Genomic DNA, 22,565 nt, shown 5'->3' with positions numbered 1-22,565 from the left:
AGTCTGCTACAGTCATCTATTAGCATTCAATAGGAGGGAAGATGTGCAAACACACAGACCTCTCACACAATGCAAACCATCTCAAGTTGAAATAAATCATAAAAAGGCATGAGAAATGACAGAAAGAAACAATGTGGAGAAAAGGATTTGTCTGGAGAAAAAAGAAAACTCATATCATCAAGTGAATAACTGAGGTAAAGGTACAAAGAAAGGGGGTTTTGTCTCAACCTCATGCAATGTAAAGATGGTCCTGATCAAGGCAGGGAGGGGGGCAGGAGCAGCAGCAGACATTTTGCTTTCCAGATGAAAGCAAAACTTAAACTGAGGCATGGTTCAATTAACGTCTGAAGAACATAATAAATAAAACAAACTCCCCTCGTCATAACAATATCCACAGAGGACATAGTTATGACCAGAACCCCAGGTAAAGGTTGCTAAGTCATGCAGAATCGTTAACTTGCATACCTTGGCCCATTCTATTCATCCTTGTTGCACTTCAGAAAGAGAGGTAAGTAATCTACTGTAAGTAAGTAGTATTTACAGTCAATACACAACTGACAAATGACTACCAGTCCAACTAAGGCTTACATATTGTTACTACTACAGTATTTAGGCTGTATCATACATCTTACTTTTGTAAGATGTATTGAGGGCTTATTATCTACCGTTTAAAAATGCTTGAGTACGATCATAACAAATCTGCATGCTTTTAGAATAGGTTACAATTTTAAAATTCAGTTACTTTATTCTCCCAGGCGAAAATTTAATTCAAAGTGTATATTTTTTGGAGGGAGAGAATAAGGAGTATATAACATGTAGGTCAAAATATTTCACCAAATTTTAAATAATCTTATAGTATGTATAACAAACAGAACAGGAAAGAGGGCTACCAACATGGACATGCAGTAAAGCAGTACAGATGCACCAACAAAATATCAACATGATTATGTTATGAGTAGAAGCGTATCAGTAACGTTAGCCAAATGTGCTTTATAATCAATATCAGCTACAGTAGGTAAATCACAAAACAATACAGCCATGATCGAGGCGTACTGATCATGTGCGTTGTATATGCACAAATATCCAACAAACAACAGTTAATTACTACACAAATATTAAGAGCTAGAAAGACTAAATATTAAGACGGATACAACAGATAGAGCGAACAGCATACTGAATGTGTGTTGTGTTGTGTTGTATCAATTTATTTGGCTGTGGTTGAGGCCTTGACTGCAAGCTTGTTTCCAACCACAATGGCTGTGCCATCCAAACAAGTGGTTTTACTGTTTACAATGCCACAGACTTCATTAGTATGAAAAGACTCTGAACAGTCTTTGACTACAATAAATGAACTTTCCACAAAGCGAGTTTACCATTTTGTTCATGTCATGTTATGATTGCTGTGATGTGAGAGTGAATACCACATGCAGATGATTATGAAGGAAACGCACAAACACTGAGCATGGACGCAGAGCATGACTCAAACAAACAAACCACAAACACACAGTGTTTATCAGTGCATGAGACAACACAGTCTGCACACAAACACAGCTATAAAAATAGAGGTCAGGTATAAAACACTAAGCATGCAGGCTAAACCTCTACGGGACACGCGAGCGCACGTACTTCTGTTTGTCGCGGGGCTCCCGGGTCTTAGTGCTGCGGTTCTGCCGGTTGGAGGGCGGGATGGAGTGGACGGAGGAGCTCTTCTTGCTGGAGGAATGGGAGGAGTGAGAAGAGTGGGACAAGCTTGTCCGGGACTGGCCGGCGTTGTGGTCGAACTGCATGAGGCAGAAGATCAGGTCTGTGGGCACGAGCTCAAACTCGTACGGTGGGTTCGTGATCACATACCTGCGCAGAAGAAAACTAATGTTAGACAAGATTACGTTTGTACGATCCTTGTAGGGAAGCAGTGACGGATACATCGAAGACACAAAAGCATATATTGAGTATATTTAATCACTAGAACATTTAAAGGAGCAAAATGCATGAATGTGTGAGAACAAGTGGATCCACACTTTAAGAAGATGTAAGGTTGTACTTAAGGACGAACAGAAACTTATTAGAATTTGCTATGTAAAAATAAACATGCATATGAAAGAGTGAATTACATTATATTCCATTTATGGAACAATATATGAATTCAAGTGCATAGACGCATGCATTACAATTAAATTTAACGTAATTAACAAGATGCAATGTCATGTTTATTACATAAAGAATGAGAATATATGGAGACATATGTCTTTAACAGGACATAATTCTGTTTAATATTCAAGAACCTCGCTGTACAGCTTTGAGCGATATCTACTTGACTTGCACTAATGTACATTTTATATCACAGTATATGACTATTGTTGTATAGCATATATTCAGTACATGTTAGAGTTCATCTTTATTGTCCCTTTTTATAAATTTCTATAACGTAAATCTATTGTAGCATAATATAATTTTGCCTTTTAATTGGACTTGTTTTTCACCTACCTCATTTGTTTTTGCAATTTATGTGAATTAGCTGCTGTAACACTGCAATTTACCTTTTGGGATTAATAAAGCACTCTATATATAACCCTAATTAATACATCAAAGTATTCATTCTGACACAGAGTGAAGGCAGATATTGTACCGTTTTGTACACGGGCTCGGTCCAGTGATGTGAGCGTCTCTTAATCTGTAGATTCCAAAACACAGCATGTTGTACGTCTTCAGTGCTTTGCAGAATAAATCTCCGTAGCAGCCGCCGTCCTAATGAACAACAGAAAAAAGACACCATCGGTGAGGTCAGCCCGATGATCTGGATCAGTGGCAATAAATCATTCTCTGTAAAGTTGTCGTGAAAATTCAATGTTCTGCATTACTGAGGCTATTTCGCTTGCGAGCGAATACCAACTGTTGGCAATGCAGACTGTAACAATCAGTAATGTTTTAAAAAAAACATGCCATGATTCAGTCAAGAAGAAACTAAATGACTTCAGTATTGCAAGTTTTCACAATAACAAAAACCTGTAAAAACAAGATTGGAACCAATCAAACTTGGAATTTCTTTGTTGGTGTTCATTGTTCTCTCTAAAGCCCTCTTCCCTCTCCACCCACTAAGGGCTGCTTTGCGTGATCACTGTTCTTCACATCGGATTAAGGGCCGCGAGGAGCGGAGGCGGCCAGATGTGTGCTGCTGGGTAGTGCCAAAACGTGTCATCTTCGCTAAAACATCCACTTACCCCCAAGTCGGCAAATGGCCCGTCGTAGAGGGCTAGCTGGGCAACGCGACACCTGTCTCTGTTGGCCAGTGTCTGCGGTGTGCTGTAGCCTCCTCTGAGAGCGTTCTCCTCAGCCAACAGGGCCTCCAGCTCTGGTGTGGCTCCCCCTGTGACCAGCGTCCGAATCAGTGTGAGGATGTTATCATTGAAGTATGTCTGGGGAGAAGAGAGAGGGGATATCTGTTAGCAGATGCAATTACAGTCACAAGTAGGGAGGTGGCAGATGTGGGAAGAAAGCACAGCCCCTGTTATGTCCACCGTCAGCCCGTCTCGTTACAGAGCTGACTGAGGAGTCAACAGAGGCTCGGTTCACCAAAATTACAAAAAGCTTTTCTTTATTTACCTCCAGTGGTATGCAGCCATGCAGATAGTTTTTAAGGTTTTTAAGATATCTGTCTTTGAGACTTCTGCCTCCAACGAAATACAACGGATGTTAGTGGGATTTTTTGTGGTGTTTTTAACATTGATTAGTTACGTTTTGTAACTTAAACATGCCTTTGCAGGATCAGGATTTCTGTTACTTTGGATATCTCAACGACCTCACTGTGTACAGAAGCAATAATTGTAACAATAGCTTTCTCTGTGGACTATCTAGACAAAGTGACAAAATCAAAGAAAGACATTTCCCCTCCACTGTTTCGGGTGGAGGCAGCAATCTGGAGACAGTTTTATTGGCTAAGATTTTTGAACAGATCTGTTTGCATGACTGTACCACTAGAGCTCAGTGAGATATACATGTTATTATAAATTGAGTTAACGCCCCTTTAGTTATTCACTGTAAAATGTATGTCATTTGCTTTTCTCTCTCATGGTTAAAGATACATAAACGTATCAAACTTGACAGAGGTATGATCGAACATTGAGAATTCTCATGTTAAATAAAACAGGTACTTCAACACAGCACTATTCTTTCCTCTAGCATCACTGATCTACACACTGTATGATGTCCGCTTCTGAAACAACGATTTGACTGCGCTCTGCGGGTGTCAGGTTCTCTTGTCCTTCAAGCCGATCAGGAACTGCTTTTCCGTGTGTGAAGACAGCCGATGTCACTCGGCAGCCGGGGCAGAGTGGCAGCTCCTCTCCCCGGGCCCCTGACAGGCCTGCAGAGCCTCATGATGGATGAGCACTGTCCATTAGCTGGCTTCACCTCTGACCAGTGCCAGACTACAGCTGACGCCTGCTCTACTCCCCGCTCAGCTCGGCTCTGAACGCCCCTCTAACCCCTCACTCACTGAGAAGGCTGCTGGAATTAAGCCATCACAGCACCAAAGGGAAAACCACAGTTGGTCATGAAAGGGGGGGGATTGGAAAAATGAGGTGTAGAGGAGGATTTATTTTCCCCCCAACCTCCTCTCTTATCATATCTCTAGTGCAGCAATGACATTGTCAAAAGATGAGAGAGTGTATCTTTGGCCTGCTACAGCCAAGCTTGTGCCATCACCATTACACTGACCTTCAACACTTACTTTGTTAAAAGATATAATAAGGCTCTTGAAAGTTGAATTCATAATGTTGATGTCAGTGGAGCTGGCAGGCTTTGTGATGAATGCACTGTAAGATTTAATTTACCAACTTCTGCCTACTTGAAATGCCAATGCCGTGCATCTACTGAAACTCATTGCTAAATGCACCTCTCTTTCCTCTACTGGGGAAGCATTCACTCTCACAGTCTGAGATAAGCTACTCTTGAAAGGTAACTACTGATACGTCTGAAAAATAATTGTTTTGTTTTGTTACCACAAACTTCAGTATTTGAAAATAGGTTTCTAACATAATATGAAATAACAGAATAGTAAAGTCATAACCACCACAGAAGCGAAAGAATACATTCTGGGGTCTGACTCACTAGTGCTCACCTCTTTCCCTCATCCTGAAGTTTCTACCAGTGCAACAACATGCAATTGTTACTCAGTGGGCTCAGCATCTCCATGCACTTTGTGTGAAACTTCTCTCTACTTTCTCTTTTTAAATGTTCTGAATATGACTCAGTTATAGCATCCAAACACACAAATCGAAATATGTGTTGCAAAATGTATGATTTTGAAAAGTGATTTTGAAAAACACTCCAGCACGGCGAGTGTAAAGTGCTTTTGAGAACTCACCGCGCTCATCAGGGAGTCGAGTACACTGACAGCGAAGGCAGTGCCGCAGGCAAAGGGCTGAGTGAGGTACAGCTCTGTGTCTGGGTCGTCATCATCATCTTGGTCCAGGAACTGAACGTTTGAGTCGTTCACTGAGAGACGGGAGGGAGAGAGTTAGAGACGGGCACTGTGAAGAGGCAGGAGCCCAACACACAAACACACACACACACACACACACACACACACACCCAGACACCAACACACCTGAGTGATTAATTTAAGTTACATTTGAAAATATTTGGATATATCGTGGTAATGTAACAGAAACGTCTCAGGTACATGGGAATTAATCCAGGCTTGCAATATAATGTAACATTGGATGCACATTATATTTTGCTCATACACTTCTGCACATATTTTAACTAGAAGATTAAAACTTTATTTCTTCTCCAAACAATTGACAGGTTGTTGATTGACCATAAAATATTGTCGACTGAATTACACTTTATCTGTAATGTGCATGCTTTTTGTCCATGTGTAATTGTTTGGAAGGTGAAAAAAGTGTTTTAGACTTATTTTTTAAATTATTCAGCATTTTGAATATTAAATTCACTGTATATCACATGCAGGGTGCATTTTATACATTTAAACAAACCCATGACTTAAAGAGAAAAAGGTATATTATGCATACACAGTGATAACCATTGTAGAAGTCCACAACTCTGAATCAATCATACAGCTATCCTTCCTTTGTAACTCAGCAGCCACTGTATCTTGATATATTGTAACACACACAAACAGATTCTCCGTCAAGAGACAGTGACCAGTCTGTGGACTGTGTAGCTGGCGTAAAGAATAAAATAAAATCATTTGCTCAGAACAAAACGGCATACAGGTTTTTATTGATGTATCCAGTAAATATGGTAAAAAGTGAGACTTCAACAATGGCTAATATTTCACAAGAGAAAATCATGCACTTTAAATTCATGCTATGTTTTTCAGAGTTTCCCTTGATGAATGCGTTTTGTCACATCATCACCTTTAGAGAAATGCATCTCAAATATTTACCTTTACCCTGAAAGTCAAATTAAAGCCCAGTGACATTACACTTTTTTATCTCATGGTTAATAATATTCAGGTCTCCTGAATAACCTAAATGATGCAGTGTGAATGAAAATAACCCAAAACTGAAATAACAAAGATGTTTGTTGTCTCTCATGTATGGCATAATTGGAAGAGTAAAAAACACAAAGTGCTCCCTATAGTCCGTGTCTTTTTTCTTAAGAGTGTGTTTCTGGCAGCAGTGGGCAGTGAAGGATCTCTGAACCAGTTACTTGAGAAACGAACATCACACAAGTTTTTGTTTGACTCCTTCGATATCTCAGCTTCAGAGATATGGTCTGGGAGAGAAAAAAGAAACTGCAAAATACATTTAAAAAATAAATAAACAGCCTAAAAGATGGTTTGATCTGGAGTTTTTTTGTTTTTTGAAATCTGATTTCTTCCCAGGCTTCCTGTGTGCTGTGGAACAGAAATGTCAGTCAAAGAGACAAGGGGCTGATGCAAAGGGGCCTGGGCCAAAGGAGTGAATTGGGATGGGATGTGTGTGTGTGTGTGTGTGTGTGTGTGTGTGTGTGTGTGTGTGTGTGTGTGTGTGTGTGTGTGTGTGTGTGTGTGTGTGTGTGTGTGTGTGGAGCAAGAAGGGGGGTGACGGGCAGGGGGGTGTTGCTATGAAAGAAGCCACAAGGACAGACTGAGCATGATCAAAAGCCTAGCTATGCTCTGCAAAGGCAACTGGAGAAAAAAAAATTAAAAAGGGGACCAAAACAAGACAGTCAATTTCAACCAGAACGAAGAATAAAAATGTGTTCAAAGTGAAGCCATGGGAGCAGCGAGGGCCTTGACTGCAGCCAGATAAATCAAGACAAGCTGATGAGGAGCAGAGCGGCGGAGCGAGAGAACGAACGGCAGCAGAGGACAAAGGCTCGGCTTACCCAGCTCTGTTATCATTTGTATGTTGGTTCCACTCTTTTTTTCCTGACTGAGTGAAACCAATGGCAGTAGTTTGCCAGGTTTAGCTAATGCTGATGAGACAGCGCAGGGAAGAGAAGAAATGGTGTCGTTATTCAAACGGTTTCAAAGACCGCAATAAAGGCCTTTCGCTGTCTCAGACTACTCGTGTCAACCCCGGGATTTACTCCGAGACATTCATGGTTGTCCGGTGTCTAACAGTAAAGCACCCAGGATTAGAGTGCACAGTGGATACAAAGCCAGAGCTGTCATACCGCAATACCACTACAACGACGATAAATTATTTCACGCTAAGACAGTGAAAAGGATGAACGTGGTCTTATCTGTAAACACACCCACTGTATACGCCACGCACACAGAATTGATCATGCAACTCGTGTTTTTTGTGTTCCAACTAGACTTTAATCTGCTCCTGGCACTGTATGCTGAACATGTGACAATATAATTACAGTAGCGTTTCAGTGGGACATGCAGCCGCTCTTCTCCTTTGCACAGAACACTGGAGCTTCTCGAGTTTGAGTCCAGGATGGCAACCAATGACTTCTGCATGGATAGCATCTAGTTTCGATGATTACGTATGCAGTCAGCAGTCTAATGGGAGAGCCTCTCTGCAGGTAATGGCTAGCCCGGTTACAAGTAACATTAGGTAGCTTCATTCTCTTTGTGGCCTTTTCTTAGCTGGCCTCATGCTCCATTGCTCCTTAATTGGGTCAGGGGAGATAGAGTAGCCAGTCTCTGGTGCTTTAGAAGGCCCCTCAGAGATCTGAAAGTTTCATGAGTCCCCACCACCAGTGGGAATACAGCCTATGCCATTGTTATTAATAAATGGACCCATTTTGCAACCAAGGCAGTTTTTTTCCTTTCCACCTTTTCACTCTCTTCCCCTTTCTCCCTCTCTCACCCTCTCCATCTCTTGTGCATTAGTGGACAAATTGCAGGAGATGTAACTATAGTCCTTAAAATGCCTGCGTGACATCCTCAAGTTACAGCTGTCCACGCTGACCTCAGAGCAAAGATTTGTTCCAGGCCTCGCAGCTAACATTATCAACACTTGATACAAAACCAGCCAGATCAAATAATTCACTTGTGAATATGAACTTGATTTGGGCAAAGCTCCAAGCACCATGAAAGTGAACAAAAATTATCCAACCACGCATTCCTCAAGCTCAGCTGACCTTGAATAAGTTGGAACTTTTGGTAGCAGCATGATGTTTAAGTCTTGTGTTATCAGCTCTATGTGTCTGGCAGTGAGGTATGAGTTGATCTGAGGGAAGTGGGTATGGCATGCGATATTTTGCATTTGAGGTGTGTGTAAATAAACAGCTTTACCTAGTTCTGTGATGATGGGGATGTTGGATCCAGTGGTGACGGAAGCCTGACGCACAAAGCCATGTACTGGACTGCTGTCTGGAGATGACCTGTCCATTCCAGGAGGCGTGAAACCTGAAAAACACATACAGATTTATAGAAATTAGCAAACAATATACAGCAAAAGGTTGAAATGAAGACATATCCTCGGCCCAACAAAGGCAGAGAGCGGTAACTACAGAAGCAGGGAAGACGAAAGAAAAAGTGTGCTCAGACTGCTCAGTTTGTAATTCCTTCTTTTACACCCCAACTTGAAATTAATAAGTGTTTTGCCAAAGAGTCTACACCATATGGCAGTTAGTGAGATCTGCAAAGCTGGATGCTTAAGCAGGAGTTTAGCAGTTTTTTTTCATGCTATTATAATTGGATTTAGCTACTGCCTCATTTAGTTTTGTGGATTAACAATCTGAATTACCAAGATGTCAGTTCATCTAAATGGATATTTTTCAAAATAAGAGCTGCAAAGGAAAAAACTAGCAATTCCCATGAGCTAGCTTTAACTTAATATAGCTCTCTTGTTATTTGGACGTTATCCTTCTGCAAATCGGAATTTCTATGGCAGAATAATTGATAAAAACAGATGACAAACAGACGTCTTAAATATTACATTTTTTTAAATGTATTAGGCCCCCTGCGCTTCTGTGGGCAGTACTTTATATTGCATTTTTTTCCAGTTGAAGAAAAATACAATGTAAGCAAAAAACCTGCATGTCTCATAAGTGTTTTACTGCAGATGTATCATAAGCATGAGGATGTGACCTGGAACTCTGTATCAATACCATTATACATAGTGCATGTCAGCTCAGTCAGCATAAGGTTGTTGATGTGTGCTTTCTGTGTCATTCAAATGAGTGGATTGACAGAAAGAAATGGGGAGGAGGAGAAGGCTAAGTGAAGGCACCTACCTAAAAATTGCAATATGGATACTGTGCTTTTAGGGGTCAGCGAAGACATATTTAGCATTCACATCCCTCCATCAACGGGTAGCCATAAATTTTATATGTTGTTCATTTTGTTACAATAAAATTGGTGAAGTGGATCCTGAAAACCTTTTATCGGAAATGGCGTGGCGGGGACCATGAAATACAAGTGCAAGTGACAGGAGTATGAATTCACATGACTTCACATTTTTGCATTTCCTCAAAGTGACAAGTAAACACCTTAAATCTGTAATGCTATATGCATAATGCATCAACTGTGTTTTGACATCCATCATTTAGTGCTGACTACAGCAAAATACCAGCTTATAGTGCCACCACCAAGGAAACATAATGCAGGGAATATATTCAGGTCACAAAGTTTTAAAAGGATTGCAAATTCTCTACCTATGTGAGAGTGTGTGTGTGTGTGTGTGTGTGTGTGTGTGTGTGTGTGTGTGTGTGTGTGTGTGTGTGTGTGCCTTTCCTGTCAAGAAACTCAATGAGCTGCTTACATTACAAAAGAGATCTTTCAGCCCTTTGCAACCAAAACGACACCAAATAGTTGAGTACAGAGCAGGAAGCACACACTGAACTGAAGCATGGATAATCATAACTCTTGTTACACCAATTATTGAACTTGGAAATAGCAGAGGTTTGACACTCCGAGTCAACCAGGGAGCACAAGCTCAGACAGTGCGAACATCATTTTGTCGATGTCCATAAAGGATGATGTTTACTCCACTGGAGAGTGACAGCAAGTGTTTGGATATGGCCTCTAAAACACTGCTCTTATTGTATCATAGTGAACATGAAGACAGCACAGAGTTGTAGGAGAACAGCTTCCGTTTTACGCAGTGTATACAGTGACTGTTGGTGAGAACAGCGATACACGAGGCCTGCTGCTGAGCTGCTTTCAAACCCTGTTAGGTTACAAACAGCTCAAAAGTTGCGATGTGAGCAGGTGAACTCCAAACAGAGAGCTTTATGTCTTCCTAAGACGGAGCGAGAGCAATGCAAAACAAGAGGAGCTCAAATGTGTTGATCTCCGTAATCATAGGGATCTATTAAAAGTGAATCCACGCAAGAATGAATGTCTTTGACACATAAAACATGTCCATATCTCTTTATGCAATTCAACCAAGGAAAATACCAACAATCATGCTGCTTGAATCCTCTTATTTAATTGGCTTTCATAATTGGTATATACTTGAAATGTTACATTTAAACAATAGGACATTATTTCCTAGTTGCTTAAAATATAGGAGCCAGAGTTTGAACAGCAGCACACACACACACACACACGTTGTCTCCTCTCCTGGCTGGCTGTTGCTACTTAGAGGCTGTAACCTTGTCTGTTCAGCTACAGTATACAATAGACAAGTGAGATCTAGGTTACATACCCCCTTATCCCTGTAGCCCCCCGGGCACAGCTATGCTCTGTGGTTGACTACATGCTACAGCAGCCGTGAGAAGCTCTCCCCCAGGAAAGCGCATGTTTACTTATTCATTTGCACCTTCTTGTTTTAAATTCCACAGACTGTGTCTGAATGGGAGCATCGCTGGAGAAAGGAATCCCCAAAGCAATACCTATGATACAATAGCAGTGTCTGGTTATGTGCGTGTGTGTACTTGTGTATGCATGATTGTGTGTGTGTGTGTGTGTGTGTGTGTGTGTGTGTGTGTGTGTGTGTGTATGTGTGTCTGTGTGTGTCTGTGTGTGTGTGTGTCTGTGAGTATCTTCTAAAGTGAAGTATTTATCACTGAAATGGGTGGTTGATGTAAGACCCAATTATTGATGACAATAGGCTCCATCCATCGACCCTGGGAGAAGATATAGGCTAGTGGGCTTCCATATTGAGGTGGCATTCTGTGAATACTGCTCCCCAGAGCGGCATGCTCTAAGATTTACCCCTGCTTATTGTTCCTCGGTGGCACTGCTATCGACAGCACATCACTCACTCAAGGCTGGAGAAATAACAGCATTGGCATTCTCCTAAAACATGTGGAAGTGCTCTGCACTAAAAAATAATGGCCTCTTGGACCTTCAGCTTTGATTTGTATTTACAACAGTCACTGCGGTGGCACTAAATAGCACCGAGCTCAAGGCATGTCATGCATTCGGGCTAGTCATAAACTGAGGATTACCTGTTTGTAGGTAAAGATTACGTTGGCATGTAGGTCTGTGTGTGTGTGTGTGTGTGTGTGTGTGTGTGTGTGTGTGTGTGTGTGTGTGTGTGTCACGTACACGAACACACGTGCATACGCATCGAAACAAGAAGGTGTGTGTATGCATGTGTCGCTGTTTTGTTGTGACTAATGAGGAGCAGCTGAACTGGCCTGCCTGGTGATTTGTACTAGCTGCTTAATGATGATGAGGCCTGATGGGATGCCAGGTTCGTGTGTTTGTCTGCAAACATCAACAATCTGTTCCAGACGATCTGCCAGACACCAGATCAGGGGGAACAACATCAAATGACACAGTCATGTTGATTACATCATTAAAAAAAAGTATTATCAAGGAGGTTTAGCAGCATGTTATTACCAGGGACAGGACTGAAATCATCAGAAAACAATGTGTTGTAAACACTCTTCAAAGGCTTGATGAAGCAATCAACACAATGTTTTGTGTGTGCACTCCTTCAGGAGTACAGTAAAGTCAGTTTATTGATGCCACTAACCACAAACTTGCACAGTATATCAATTAAGAGCACTTAGCAGACTGTGTTTGACAAACTACATCCATCCCTCCTGTGTGGCCTTCTCATCGCCCACAATCTTTCCTCTTTCTTTTTCCCCCTATCTTTGACTACTGCCTTTCCTCCCTGCCACAACCTGTCCCCTTTGGGCTGCAGTGCAGATGGAGTGTAATAGGATGCTCTTTACCTTGGGAATTAGCCTGTAAGACCCCAATGCTGTCATCAAACTGCATAGATTTGATGTTGAGTGATGCCAAGATGCATTCCTTATCCTGCAGTGAGGCATCTTCAATATTGTTCTGATTGGCTGACAGTATTACGCACATGTCGCAGAGGTTGATGTTGACAGCCCTTAAATCTGCCCGACTTAATGGCGTACCCTTCAGGTTGACGAGAACAGAGACAAAGAGCAAGACAGAGAGAGAGAGAACAGACAGACAGACAGACATAGGGGAGAGAAAAACAAATTTAAGGAGTGAGCAGAGTGGAGCTTTGGGAAATTAGTTAACAAGTATTCTTGTTTTGAGGCGATGACATTCCACTGATCTAACTGGGCATTGGAGAATCAGAGACATGGACTAATCTAAAGGCTAGCCTGTGCTGAGGGCTGTGTTTGGGATTCTCCTCTGATCATCAGTCAAGCCAGGCCTAACAAGCTCTCAGGCAGCACGCCACGCCATCTGTGATGGGCACTGCAACACACATACACTCCATTTTGAATGTGTGTGCAGGATGTGTCACTGCTCTGGATGAGGGGGGCTGACTATGCTCTCATCGAGTGATCATTCAATTGAGTAATGTGTGATCAAATCAAACTGACAATCCCTCTCAGGATTCCAATGTCCATGTAACTCAAAATGTCAATGCCTTGTTAGTTGAACAGTTTCTGGTTTGAATGCATCTCGGCAGTGAACTGGTATACTCACAGGTAAGATGGAGACTTTAGGGAAGTTGTGTAAAGTCTCCCACTCTCTTCGCAGGTAATCCAGCGAGCCCACAAACACTATAGGTTTTAGCTCGTGGTAATGGAAGTTACTGGCTCTTAAAGGCATCACCAAGTTTCGCAGCCCCACCAAAGCGGACGTGACATCCCCAAATATACAGACCACCACATGGCCGCTCAGTACTGTCATGGAGGCTTCACTTCGGGTCTGCAGGGAACAGGGGAGGGATAGGGAGAGAAGAGCAGAGAGAGAGAGGGATGAGGAGGAGGAGTGCAGACAGAGAAGAGAAGAAGAGACACACAGAGACAAACACAGAGTTACAGAAAGAAATGAGTGTTAACAGAAAACTGGTTAATGTGCATGAAGTAACACATTGAGGTTTTAACAGAGTTTTAAAGTCTGTTATAAACTGTTATAAACCCATGTTAAATAGTCTGTTAACCAAGTATTTAGCTGAATTCTTTATTTAATCCACAATTTTAAAAAAACATTCTACTAACAGGCCTTACTATTTACACAAAAACAAAAGTTTGGTTAACCACTATTCAGTTTATAAGCAGTTTATTGGATAATCAGAAATAGGAAGTTTACAGATCAAAAACACAACATGTGGTCTTTTTTCAAAGGGCAGCTGATTCAATCAGGCTGAAAAATGCAGTTTGTAAGATTTTAGGCACATACAGTATGTATGACTAGGACCCTGTCATAAATCAGAGATGTATAAATAAACAAAGCTCCTCTATTGTATGACGTACGTCTTGAAAAGAACAATGCAATGCCCTGCTTTCAAGATCTGTCGCCTGTCGCAGCAGGCTTGATGTGCAAGTTTGAGTGTACGTTAAGTAAACTAAACGCTACTATGATCCCAGTGGGTTTGAAACAAAAACTGTATCTTTGTTCACTGGAGACCTACAGTAAAACTAAGAGTAATACGGGGACTACTACTGTAAACTTTTCTTTTTTTTATTATCATCTACGTGGCTGGAACATCTTTTGGTGACCCAACTAATGCAGGAACATCCTTTAGCCCCACTTAAACTAATTAAAGCACCACATATGCCTTAATGTCAACTATATAGATTACATTTGTTAAACATTTGATTTGAACAGTGTTAACGCTGCGCAAACAAATTGTGCACTAACACAAATGCTTACAAACTGCCTTGTTAAAACATCTGAGCAAACCCATGCGTGGAGTGTTGAAATCCTTGGTGGATATATAAAAAACAATAAACTCACCTTGAAACAACAGAGAGGCAGTGAGAAAAATGTCAATACATATTAGTATGTGATTGTTTTACTATAATATTGAGGGATTGAGGGGAAACTTAAGCTCCAGAGCATACTTACTTTAACCTTTTTTTTTTCATATTCTATTATATTTTAGAGGTTTTGCAGTAACAGGGTTCTTGCCCTACTCACCAGGATGACTTTTTCGATCTCCTTTGATGGGCACCAGTGAAACATCCCTGTCGAGTCATACCTCTTCACGTTCATGTCCATGCTCTCGATTTGTTCATTTCCAGGTATTAGAAGGGGGTCGTGACGACTGAGAAAACAGTACAATTTATGTTAGACCATTTTGTGAAATGACTGCAGCCTTGTGGATAAAGTGGTACCGTGAAAGAGGCAAAAGACCACCTGGGTTTTCTCGAGATCTGCACTGTCTATTCATACGATGTATCAAAAGTCATTCTCAGAGTGTTAGACTTTCTACTGCACTACATGCTGTAGGTGCTATAACTACCATATCATTCCTCTATTGCTTCTTGTCCTTGATGTCAAGTCATCAGAAAACTCAAAGACCCTGGTGCTCGCAGTGGTGCAGAGAACAGCAATACTTGAGTGCTACTGACTGAATGGCATGACAACACAAGGCCAATTACCAGCTTTTACCCTCTCTTCCAGCTCCTGACTCCATGCGGCGCAAATAGTAAAAGCTCCAACCGGCTCACACTTTAAATATTTCAGGAATTTGCCCAATCACATTTTGCTTCCCCAACTGATGGCCATTAATGTTTCAACAGCATGTCACAACCAAACAGGCTAATCCACAGCAGTGGTCTGCTGAGTTTTATCCGCTGTAACACTGACCATGAAAGGGCTCCTGTCAGTCCTGTTATACCGCCTCTCTTGTTCTTGCGTTTATCCTACAAGACGGCTTCTCACACGGCAATCCATACAATTTCATCCCAAACACTGAGTCAGGATAAACTGCATACATTTAGTGCTGTTCCTCAATAAACACTGCTTGTTTTACGGTGTAATTTATTTACAATTCAACCCAAATAATGAAATCCTTGGTTAAAACGGCACGATACAGACTCCAAAAACGGGGAACTGCGGAGAGACAGACATTTGAGTAATATGGGGGAAAACATCTCAAGAATTTGACATACATCTCTCTCACTATCATTCTCTCTATCCTCTATCAACACTGTCATTCACTGACAAGGCTTTGATGTTCCCTCTTCCTTCAGCCTGCATTTGAGCTGCATACCAATGCAGTAAAAGTACAAAAAAAACAAAAAAAAGCTGTCAATTAGCCACCTTTCTATCTCCACCTCTCTTCCCTCTATCAGTTAGTGCAGGTGATAATAACACTGACAGCATTTAGTGTTTTTACACTCAGCCTGAATCTTTCATCCACAGCCGCGTGTTGCGCCAATCAACTCCACAGAGCCCCCGTCACTTCAATCTGCTCAGCTCTGCTCGCCTCCACACAGGGGCTGACTGGCGCATGCAGGCGGGCTGCCGATCCAGCTCTCTCTGCCAAGACAGCTATCTTTCACAGAGCTGTCAGCGGTGTGACTGGCAGCCTGTCACAGGCTCCACACACCTCCTTCTGCCTCTGCCTTCTCCCTGCCTCGGGATGAACCTAGCACAAGACTCGGGGAGAGCAGACATGACGTCTGTGCCACAGTGCCACGCCCAAGGGATATCAGCTGCGGATGATACTGTGACATCTTCTACGATTGGATGCGTGTAGTCAGTCGTGACCCGTCAACAAGGTTTGTGGGAATGGTGTTAATGCCATAGTGGCAATGCAGCTTGTTAGCACAGCGACACGTCAAATTGGCAACTGGGAAATTAAGTTATGCTCAGGATAGGTCAGCTAGGAAGTGTGATTACATGTCACCCTCAGTGCTTAAAATAAATACACAAATACTCATTTCTAAATACATTAAAATAATATGTAATTTCTACATTTAACTTGGATTTATTATTTAGAAAAGTATATCCTTTATAAGAAGTTTACCCACCAAAAAAACATTTGCAAAATGTAATAAATTCAAAGTTTAGATTGCAAAGCAAACATTTTCCCCGAGTGAAATACAGTATTGTATCTGATGCACTTTTATATAGGACAAATATTTCCCTTACAGCATGTCTCACTCCAGTGTCTCACCCTCTCTTCCTCCCTCCCTTTCTCAGTATATATTTCAAACAGAGTTGAGTTATTCAAGTGTATCACTCTGCAGTCACAAACTAGGGATGGGCGTGCTCCCCCAATCCCTCTCTGCCAGACTACGAAGGCAGACTCTTGCTTTGAAAATTTTCCCCATCATGCAAACTGACAAAGGCATGCTTTTCAAAAGCCCACAGCCAATCTGTTGATCATTATTTATTTACAAAGGCCTTCAGGCTGCAAGTCCTGTAAAAACCATACTTGATACGTATGCTTGCTCTCTCGCTAGCTCTCTACTGTGTTTTCCCCCTCCTTGCTTGTAGAATAAAGTATCCCTAAGGCTACCTCAAACAATCACTTTTCATTGTGCATAAAATCCACCTTGTAAAGCACAACTGTTTAATATATATGGTGTAATATGTTGACGGGGGCAGCTGTGAAGGGGGGTTGTGGACTGTGATGGGTAATTTGATGTTTTGCTGAGGGCTAAGACGGGGAAAAAAATCTACACCTATAACAGAGGACCTGTCATCCCAGTACCCAAGAGCCAGCAGAATACAGAAGCACCCCTAAAGCAGAGAAAACTTTGACACCGCTTTGAAGCGTTTTCAAAACTGAGTAAATAACTCGCAAGAATTATTATCACTGCGAGATCAAAGCGGAGATGCATATATTACATGGCAAACAGGGACCATCTCCTAAGCAAAAAAAGGAAGAGAAGAAAAGGTTTTGTGCTTTAAGTTAGGCAAACTAAACAGCCTTTTAAACAAGCAGTTAGCTGGAAATGTGCCAATGTCTAGTTGTTTTTGTAGCAGTTCTACAAAAAGAAATCTTCTCCCTCTGAGCAAGGGCATCTAAAATGATGCTCTGTTGCAAACTAGACTGAAGGGTATGACTCTGTGTTGAGCTAATGGTTCGGCAAGTGTGAAGGCTTATTAAGTACTTGTTTTGTGGAGAACTGAGGGGGAGGCCGACAAGTATGCTGGACAAAATCACATAGGCATGCCAGTGCAGGAGGAGGAACTCTGCCTAAGGGAGGCTAGAAGGACCGACACACAAAGAACTCAAATAGAATGTAAGTAAAATACACTACAGTGCAATAATAACAGTATGTGAAAAACGAGTTAAATAATAGAAATTGAACTAATTTATATTGTATTTAATAGTTGTGTAGTACTCTTATTTGTAGAAATTAAAATAGATTCTTTTTTTCTTTAAGGGATTTAAAATCCATACAGTGTTTTTTTCTTCCCACACAATCCAGATACAAGAGTTTCTAATGCAGTGCAGCTTCACTGCGTACATACTTAAAGTGACAAAAACCACACAGCTCTCTCTTTTAGATTTCCCTATTGTAAAGTCGTAGAGATGACAACCCTAACACTTACTCTCATTAAGAGTAGGGCGGCGTAGCTATGAGTGTTCCTGTCCGGTTAGATCTTCCCCACCATGCCTTTATCCTGCCTTCCCAATCCGCACGGCTCGGCCTCACTGTACTTTCCACGCTTTCGTGTTGCTAACCTCGCCTCGCAGCCAGGGGAGCACAAAAACCTACCCCCCTTTTATCTTTCAAAATCAATTAACGGCAATTTAATTCCACAGGACAGGATAAAAGGAAGGTAATATTTGAATTCATATTTGATTGTGATGATACATCTCACATATGGCCTTAAGTACCAGAAACAGTACTCACAGGGGTTCCCACAATAGAGGAGTAGCCTGAGGGCAAAGTAACCATGCAGGTCCCTCTGATTGGTTGCTGGTGTCATTAGTGCCAGCATTGTTTAAGGAGCACATGTGGACCAGACCGGAGGAGGTGACAGCTGGGACTTTAAAGCCAGAGGAGTTTTCAAACGGCTCCTCACAGACACATATCATGACAGAAATATTATTTCAGCTCAGTCATTAACTGCTGACAGCATGCCATCCTAAACAGCCAGTGCCTAACAGGGCACTTCTCCTCTCTCTTTCTCTCACAGAGTTTCTTACCTCCTTCTTCTGCCACCCCTAATTTGCCCCCTCCCATCCATCCAAACTCCCACCATCTCAACATCCGCCTCTGAAGTATCTCTCACACGCATCCCTCCATCCCTTCCTCCCTCCCTTCTTCCCTGTATCTGACTTCCTCTCACTCCCCATTTGAAGTGCTGGAAGGAGAATAAAATCAGCGTCTCTTACCTCATCATTTTGGGCGAGCAGTTGGGTGAGTTTCGCATCCCTCCGTTGCGCTGCTTTTTTTTGGGCGAGAGAGTTGACGGGTGCTCGTCTTCGACTGCAAACACATGCACAGAATGTCAGAATAGAGACAGATGTTTGGGAAAGTGTGCTGGACCTGACATATAGAAAGAAATAGCCAACAATCAATCAATTATTGCAAACAAAAAACTGAACAGAAAAAAAGGAAAATTAATAATTCAGTGTCAAATTGAGAAAATATAGAGAAAGCATTAGTAACGGACAATGGTAAATCTGAGAAAGGCAGGAGAAAACCACGGAGAAAGAACCAATTTACGACCTAACAAAAGGTAACGGAAGGCTCACATCCCAAAACCCCCATTTTTTTTTGGCTTTTCTAATGTGCACTTTTACAGGGCCTTCAGTAATACACTACTGCATCCGTTCAGTACACCCGCTAAAATGTGCAGATGGTTGGACCTCTAGCAGTCTGCATCAGAGTGACCATGCTTACCTACGCCATTAATTGCCATGTGATGGTACAGACTGTCATTGTCAGGGTGGCACGGGCAAAAGCAATGACAATGAGATAAATAAAGGTTATGAAGATGGATCTTGAGTGGATAGTTTTTTGTTTGTTTTTTTTGACAAAATGATCTGAACCCCACCCCATCATTCCAGTTCCATCTAAAGCGCACAATGGCTCTTCTACAGGTCTACCTCCATGCCAAGAGAAACACTTAACACTCAACACACACACACCACTAAGGACAGGGCACGAATTAGTGGACTGTGAATATCCAAAGCAGCTAATAAGTACACATCATCCTCCAGCAGAAGAAGGTCAAGACTAGTCTTAAAAGTTTAAATGAAAAATTAATTATTAATGTAAGATTTAACAGTCCTGTGTTTGACACTTTGGTGTTAAGCATTTGCAAGACGCTGAGCCACACAGCCACAATGTTTTTTTAAGATTATACTGATCAGATTCAAGTTCAGCTTCCTGTCAGCTCTGCTTCGCTGTGCTAAAAACACACAGTTTTTTCAAACTTTGCTTTAGTCGCAGTCAGACAGAGAGGACGAGAAGGAGCAGCCAGATTGAGGCCAGGCCCAGTCCTCTGAAGATTTCAGGCGAGCTAACAGTAGTCTGATCTTCACTACTGTCTGTGAGTTTCAAGAGCTTTCAGACAGGCACCCAGATACTCTTATCCACTCTGCACTCTCCCAGCGCAAATGCCAAGTGCACCGTCACTTCAAACCCGTATTAGTCTTTTGGTTAGAAATCAATAACACAGCATGATATTAGTGCAAATCAATGTGCGCACTGCAAGCCGTGACTATTCCAAGCATGCGGAAATTCATTATTGTCTGAGCACCCGTCCTAGGCTGTCACCTAATTCTGCTAATAAAAGATAAGAAATATGACTTTGCCTTCTAATAAAATGTCATTCTCTGACATTTCCTTTATGCCATTGGGCATTCAGAATAGCTAATATCACAAGCACTTTCCACTTAACAAATAATTCTCTCTCTAATGTACTTTGAAAATACCACATCAGAAAATGTGCATTCCTTGCCATATTGTTAGACTTCTGGATAGACTTAAGTTGTTGACCGTAAAAGCATAACACTTCTCATTTACACCCGCAACAATAAAGTGAAATGCTTTCCAGCCACTGAGTTATAAAAGCTTTTACAGCAAATGATTAAAATCTTAAGTTTCTATTACAGCTCAGTATCCTCAGAGCTCACAACTGCTGCAGCATTTCTGAAAAGAAATAATAAGCAACTCTTTTGTGTCAATTCTAAATGTACATGATTTAGCACTCCTCAGTTTGGAAGTCACCCTATGTAGACAGTAGCAGCCACTGCACTAGCAGGCAAATCCGTGCAAAGCAGCACTGACAACAACAGCAGCAGAGTGAACCGTCGTGAACCGTCATGCAGCAAACAAGACAAAATGAAGGGACGGAGCAGGCGGTGTTACTGACTGATGCATCCCGCTAAGGGGGGCAACCTACAGTGCCTACTGTGACTGAGCAGCATGGCATTACTGGGGTGGTAGCGGTATTTCACCGGCAGACTGCGGGCCCGGTTCAGCCGACTCTCAGCCAGGGATCTGGCCACCACGTCTCCTGGACCTGAGATACTGAAGCGCAGTTGCGAGGGGTCAGCCCTAGGCCCCGGCCCCAGGGGGAGCAGGCTTCCTTTACGGTTATTAACAAGGGGGATGTTGATTTTGCCCGGGTTGAACAGGGGGTCCTGGTTGGGGTGCAAGTTGTTGGGAAGGGATGCATTTGAGGTGATGGAGGTGGAGTTGCAGCCGGTGGTTTTAACTGATCGCTTTTGAAAAGACGGTCTAACTTCATCCATTACTGTTAAAACAATGGAGAATAAAAAGTGTGAGAAAGCCTGTATTAATGCTTGAATTATTAATGAATGAATTAGTTAGTAATTGAACTATAGTGTTAAACTGTAGAATTTTTTTTGTTAGATTTGTTTTAAATGATACAATTGTTTTATCAGAGATTTTTTAAAAAGGGATGAAATTATTAATTGTCCTATACTTGACTTGAAATAAATATATGAGAAATAAAAGTTAATATTCATTAAAACCTGTATAAGGATCAAACACACAGTCTTTCTTATTTAAGTTTTGCTAAAGTTGTTTCAGGAAGCAAAAAAAAAAATAATCATGCCATAAAAGCAGGAATCATTAATCATTTCATTTTTTTGAAAACGTTAACATCTCTTGTCTGCTTGGCACACACTCTGACTGAAATGTTCACAGTGATATTTACTTTGCATTTGTGACAAACATGAATTAATAAGAAGTCTCTATGTTTTTATTTCTCAGTTGCGCTACACTTTCTGGTAGAACAAAGCAGAGACACAGCTTGGCTAAAGCCAGTCATGCTCAATCAGACATTGTGTCATTTCAAGCATAATGTGTAGCACAGTACTTTCACTTCAACAAATATAAAACAAGAAACTAATAATTTATAATATTACTAATTCAAAAACTTTGTAGCATTACACATTTAAAGAATTCATTTTGGATTGTGTATGGAAATGTGGTTTGATGACAAAAAATGCATCCATTCTCAAACATGCAGATCTCTACTGTAACTTTGACAGTAATAACAGTTTGTCCAGTGACAACCTGCTGTGTCCAATACAAGAACACACACTTTCTGCTGTGTGTAGAAGCAGTGATGTTCACCCAGCCATCATATGTCTCTCACACACACACACACACACACACACACACACACACACACACACACACACACACACACACACACACACACACACAGTGACTTAGGGTGCAGAGTCAACCCGTATGTTTGCATGTATTGAAGTGGTTGTAAAGTTGAATGGGAAAGGAGGAGCCCTGTTCCTCCTTTTGGAAGAAGGGTGGTTGGTTGGTTGTTTGGAGAAGAGAGCATGCTTGGGTGGCCCCGGGCGATAAACAGACGTTTATCCCAGCCGTCAGCTGCCTCCTTGATTTACGGGGCGCCACCGATAGCTCGTGGATTCATCTGGCCCTTGTCAAACACGTGCAGCGTTACAGAGCGCTCACCCGCCCTGGCAGGTCCACTGTGCATCCTGAACAACCCAGACGGCAACTGTCCCTTCCTGAAATGCTAATCACATGACGGTACTGTCCTGCATGCAAGC

General features: G+C 41.8%; 1 protein-coding gene across 10 annotated transcripts in view; it reads right to left on the bottom strand.

Annotated features, from left to right (window-relative positions):
* The window catches only part of LOC115020475 (calcium-activated potassium channel subunit alpha-1), a 127,653-nt gene that overhangs the window by 5,106 nt on the left and 99,982 nt on the right, over positions 1-22,565 (bottom strand). For 7 of the 10 annotated variants that reach the window (XM_029450525.1, XM_029450533.1, XM_029450526.1 and 4 more), the window contains 10 exons: positions 18,888-18,981; positions 14,723-14,849; positions 13,283-13,507; positions 12,544-12,736; positions 8,702-8,815; positions 5,363-5,493; positions 3,219-3,413; positions 2,627-2,745; positions 1,627-1,851; positions 466-494 (listed from right to left, as the gene is read on the bottom strand). In XM_029450525.1, coding sequence (XP_029306385.1) covers positions 466-494; positions 1,627-1,851; positions 2,627-2,745; positions 3,219-3,413; positions 5,363-5,493; positions 8,702-8,815; positions 12,544-12,736; positions 13,283-13,507; positions 14,723-14,849; positions 18,888-18,981 — 1,452 coding nt within the window. The remainder of the gene's footprint in view (positions 1-465; positions 495-1,626; positions 1,852-2,626; positions 2,746-3,218; positions 3,414-5,362; positions 5,494-8,701; positions 8,816-12,543; positions 12,737-13,282; positions 13,508-14,722; positions 14,850-18,887; positions 18,982-22,565) is intronic. The other 3 variants (XM_029450535.1, XM_029450529.1, XM_029450534.1) reach the window with 1 other exon arrangement.

Source organism: Cottoperca gobio, chromosome 15, assembly GCF_900634415.1.
Source record: "Cottoperca gobio chromosome 15, fCotGob3.1, whole genome shotgun sequence".
Lineage (NCBI taxonomy): Eukaryota > Metazoa > Chordata > Actinopteri > Perciformes > Bovichtidae > Cottoperca > Cottoperca gobio.
The sequence above is the reverse complement of the archived record's forward strand: the minus strand, read 5'-3'. Positions and strand labels throughout refer to the sequence as shown.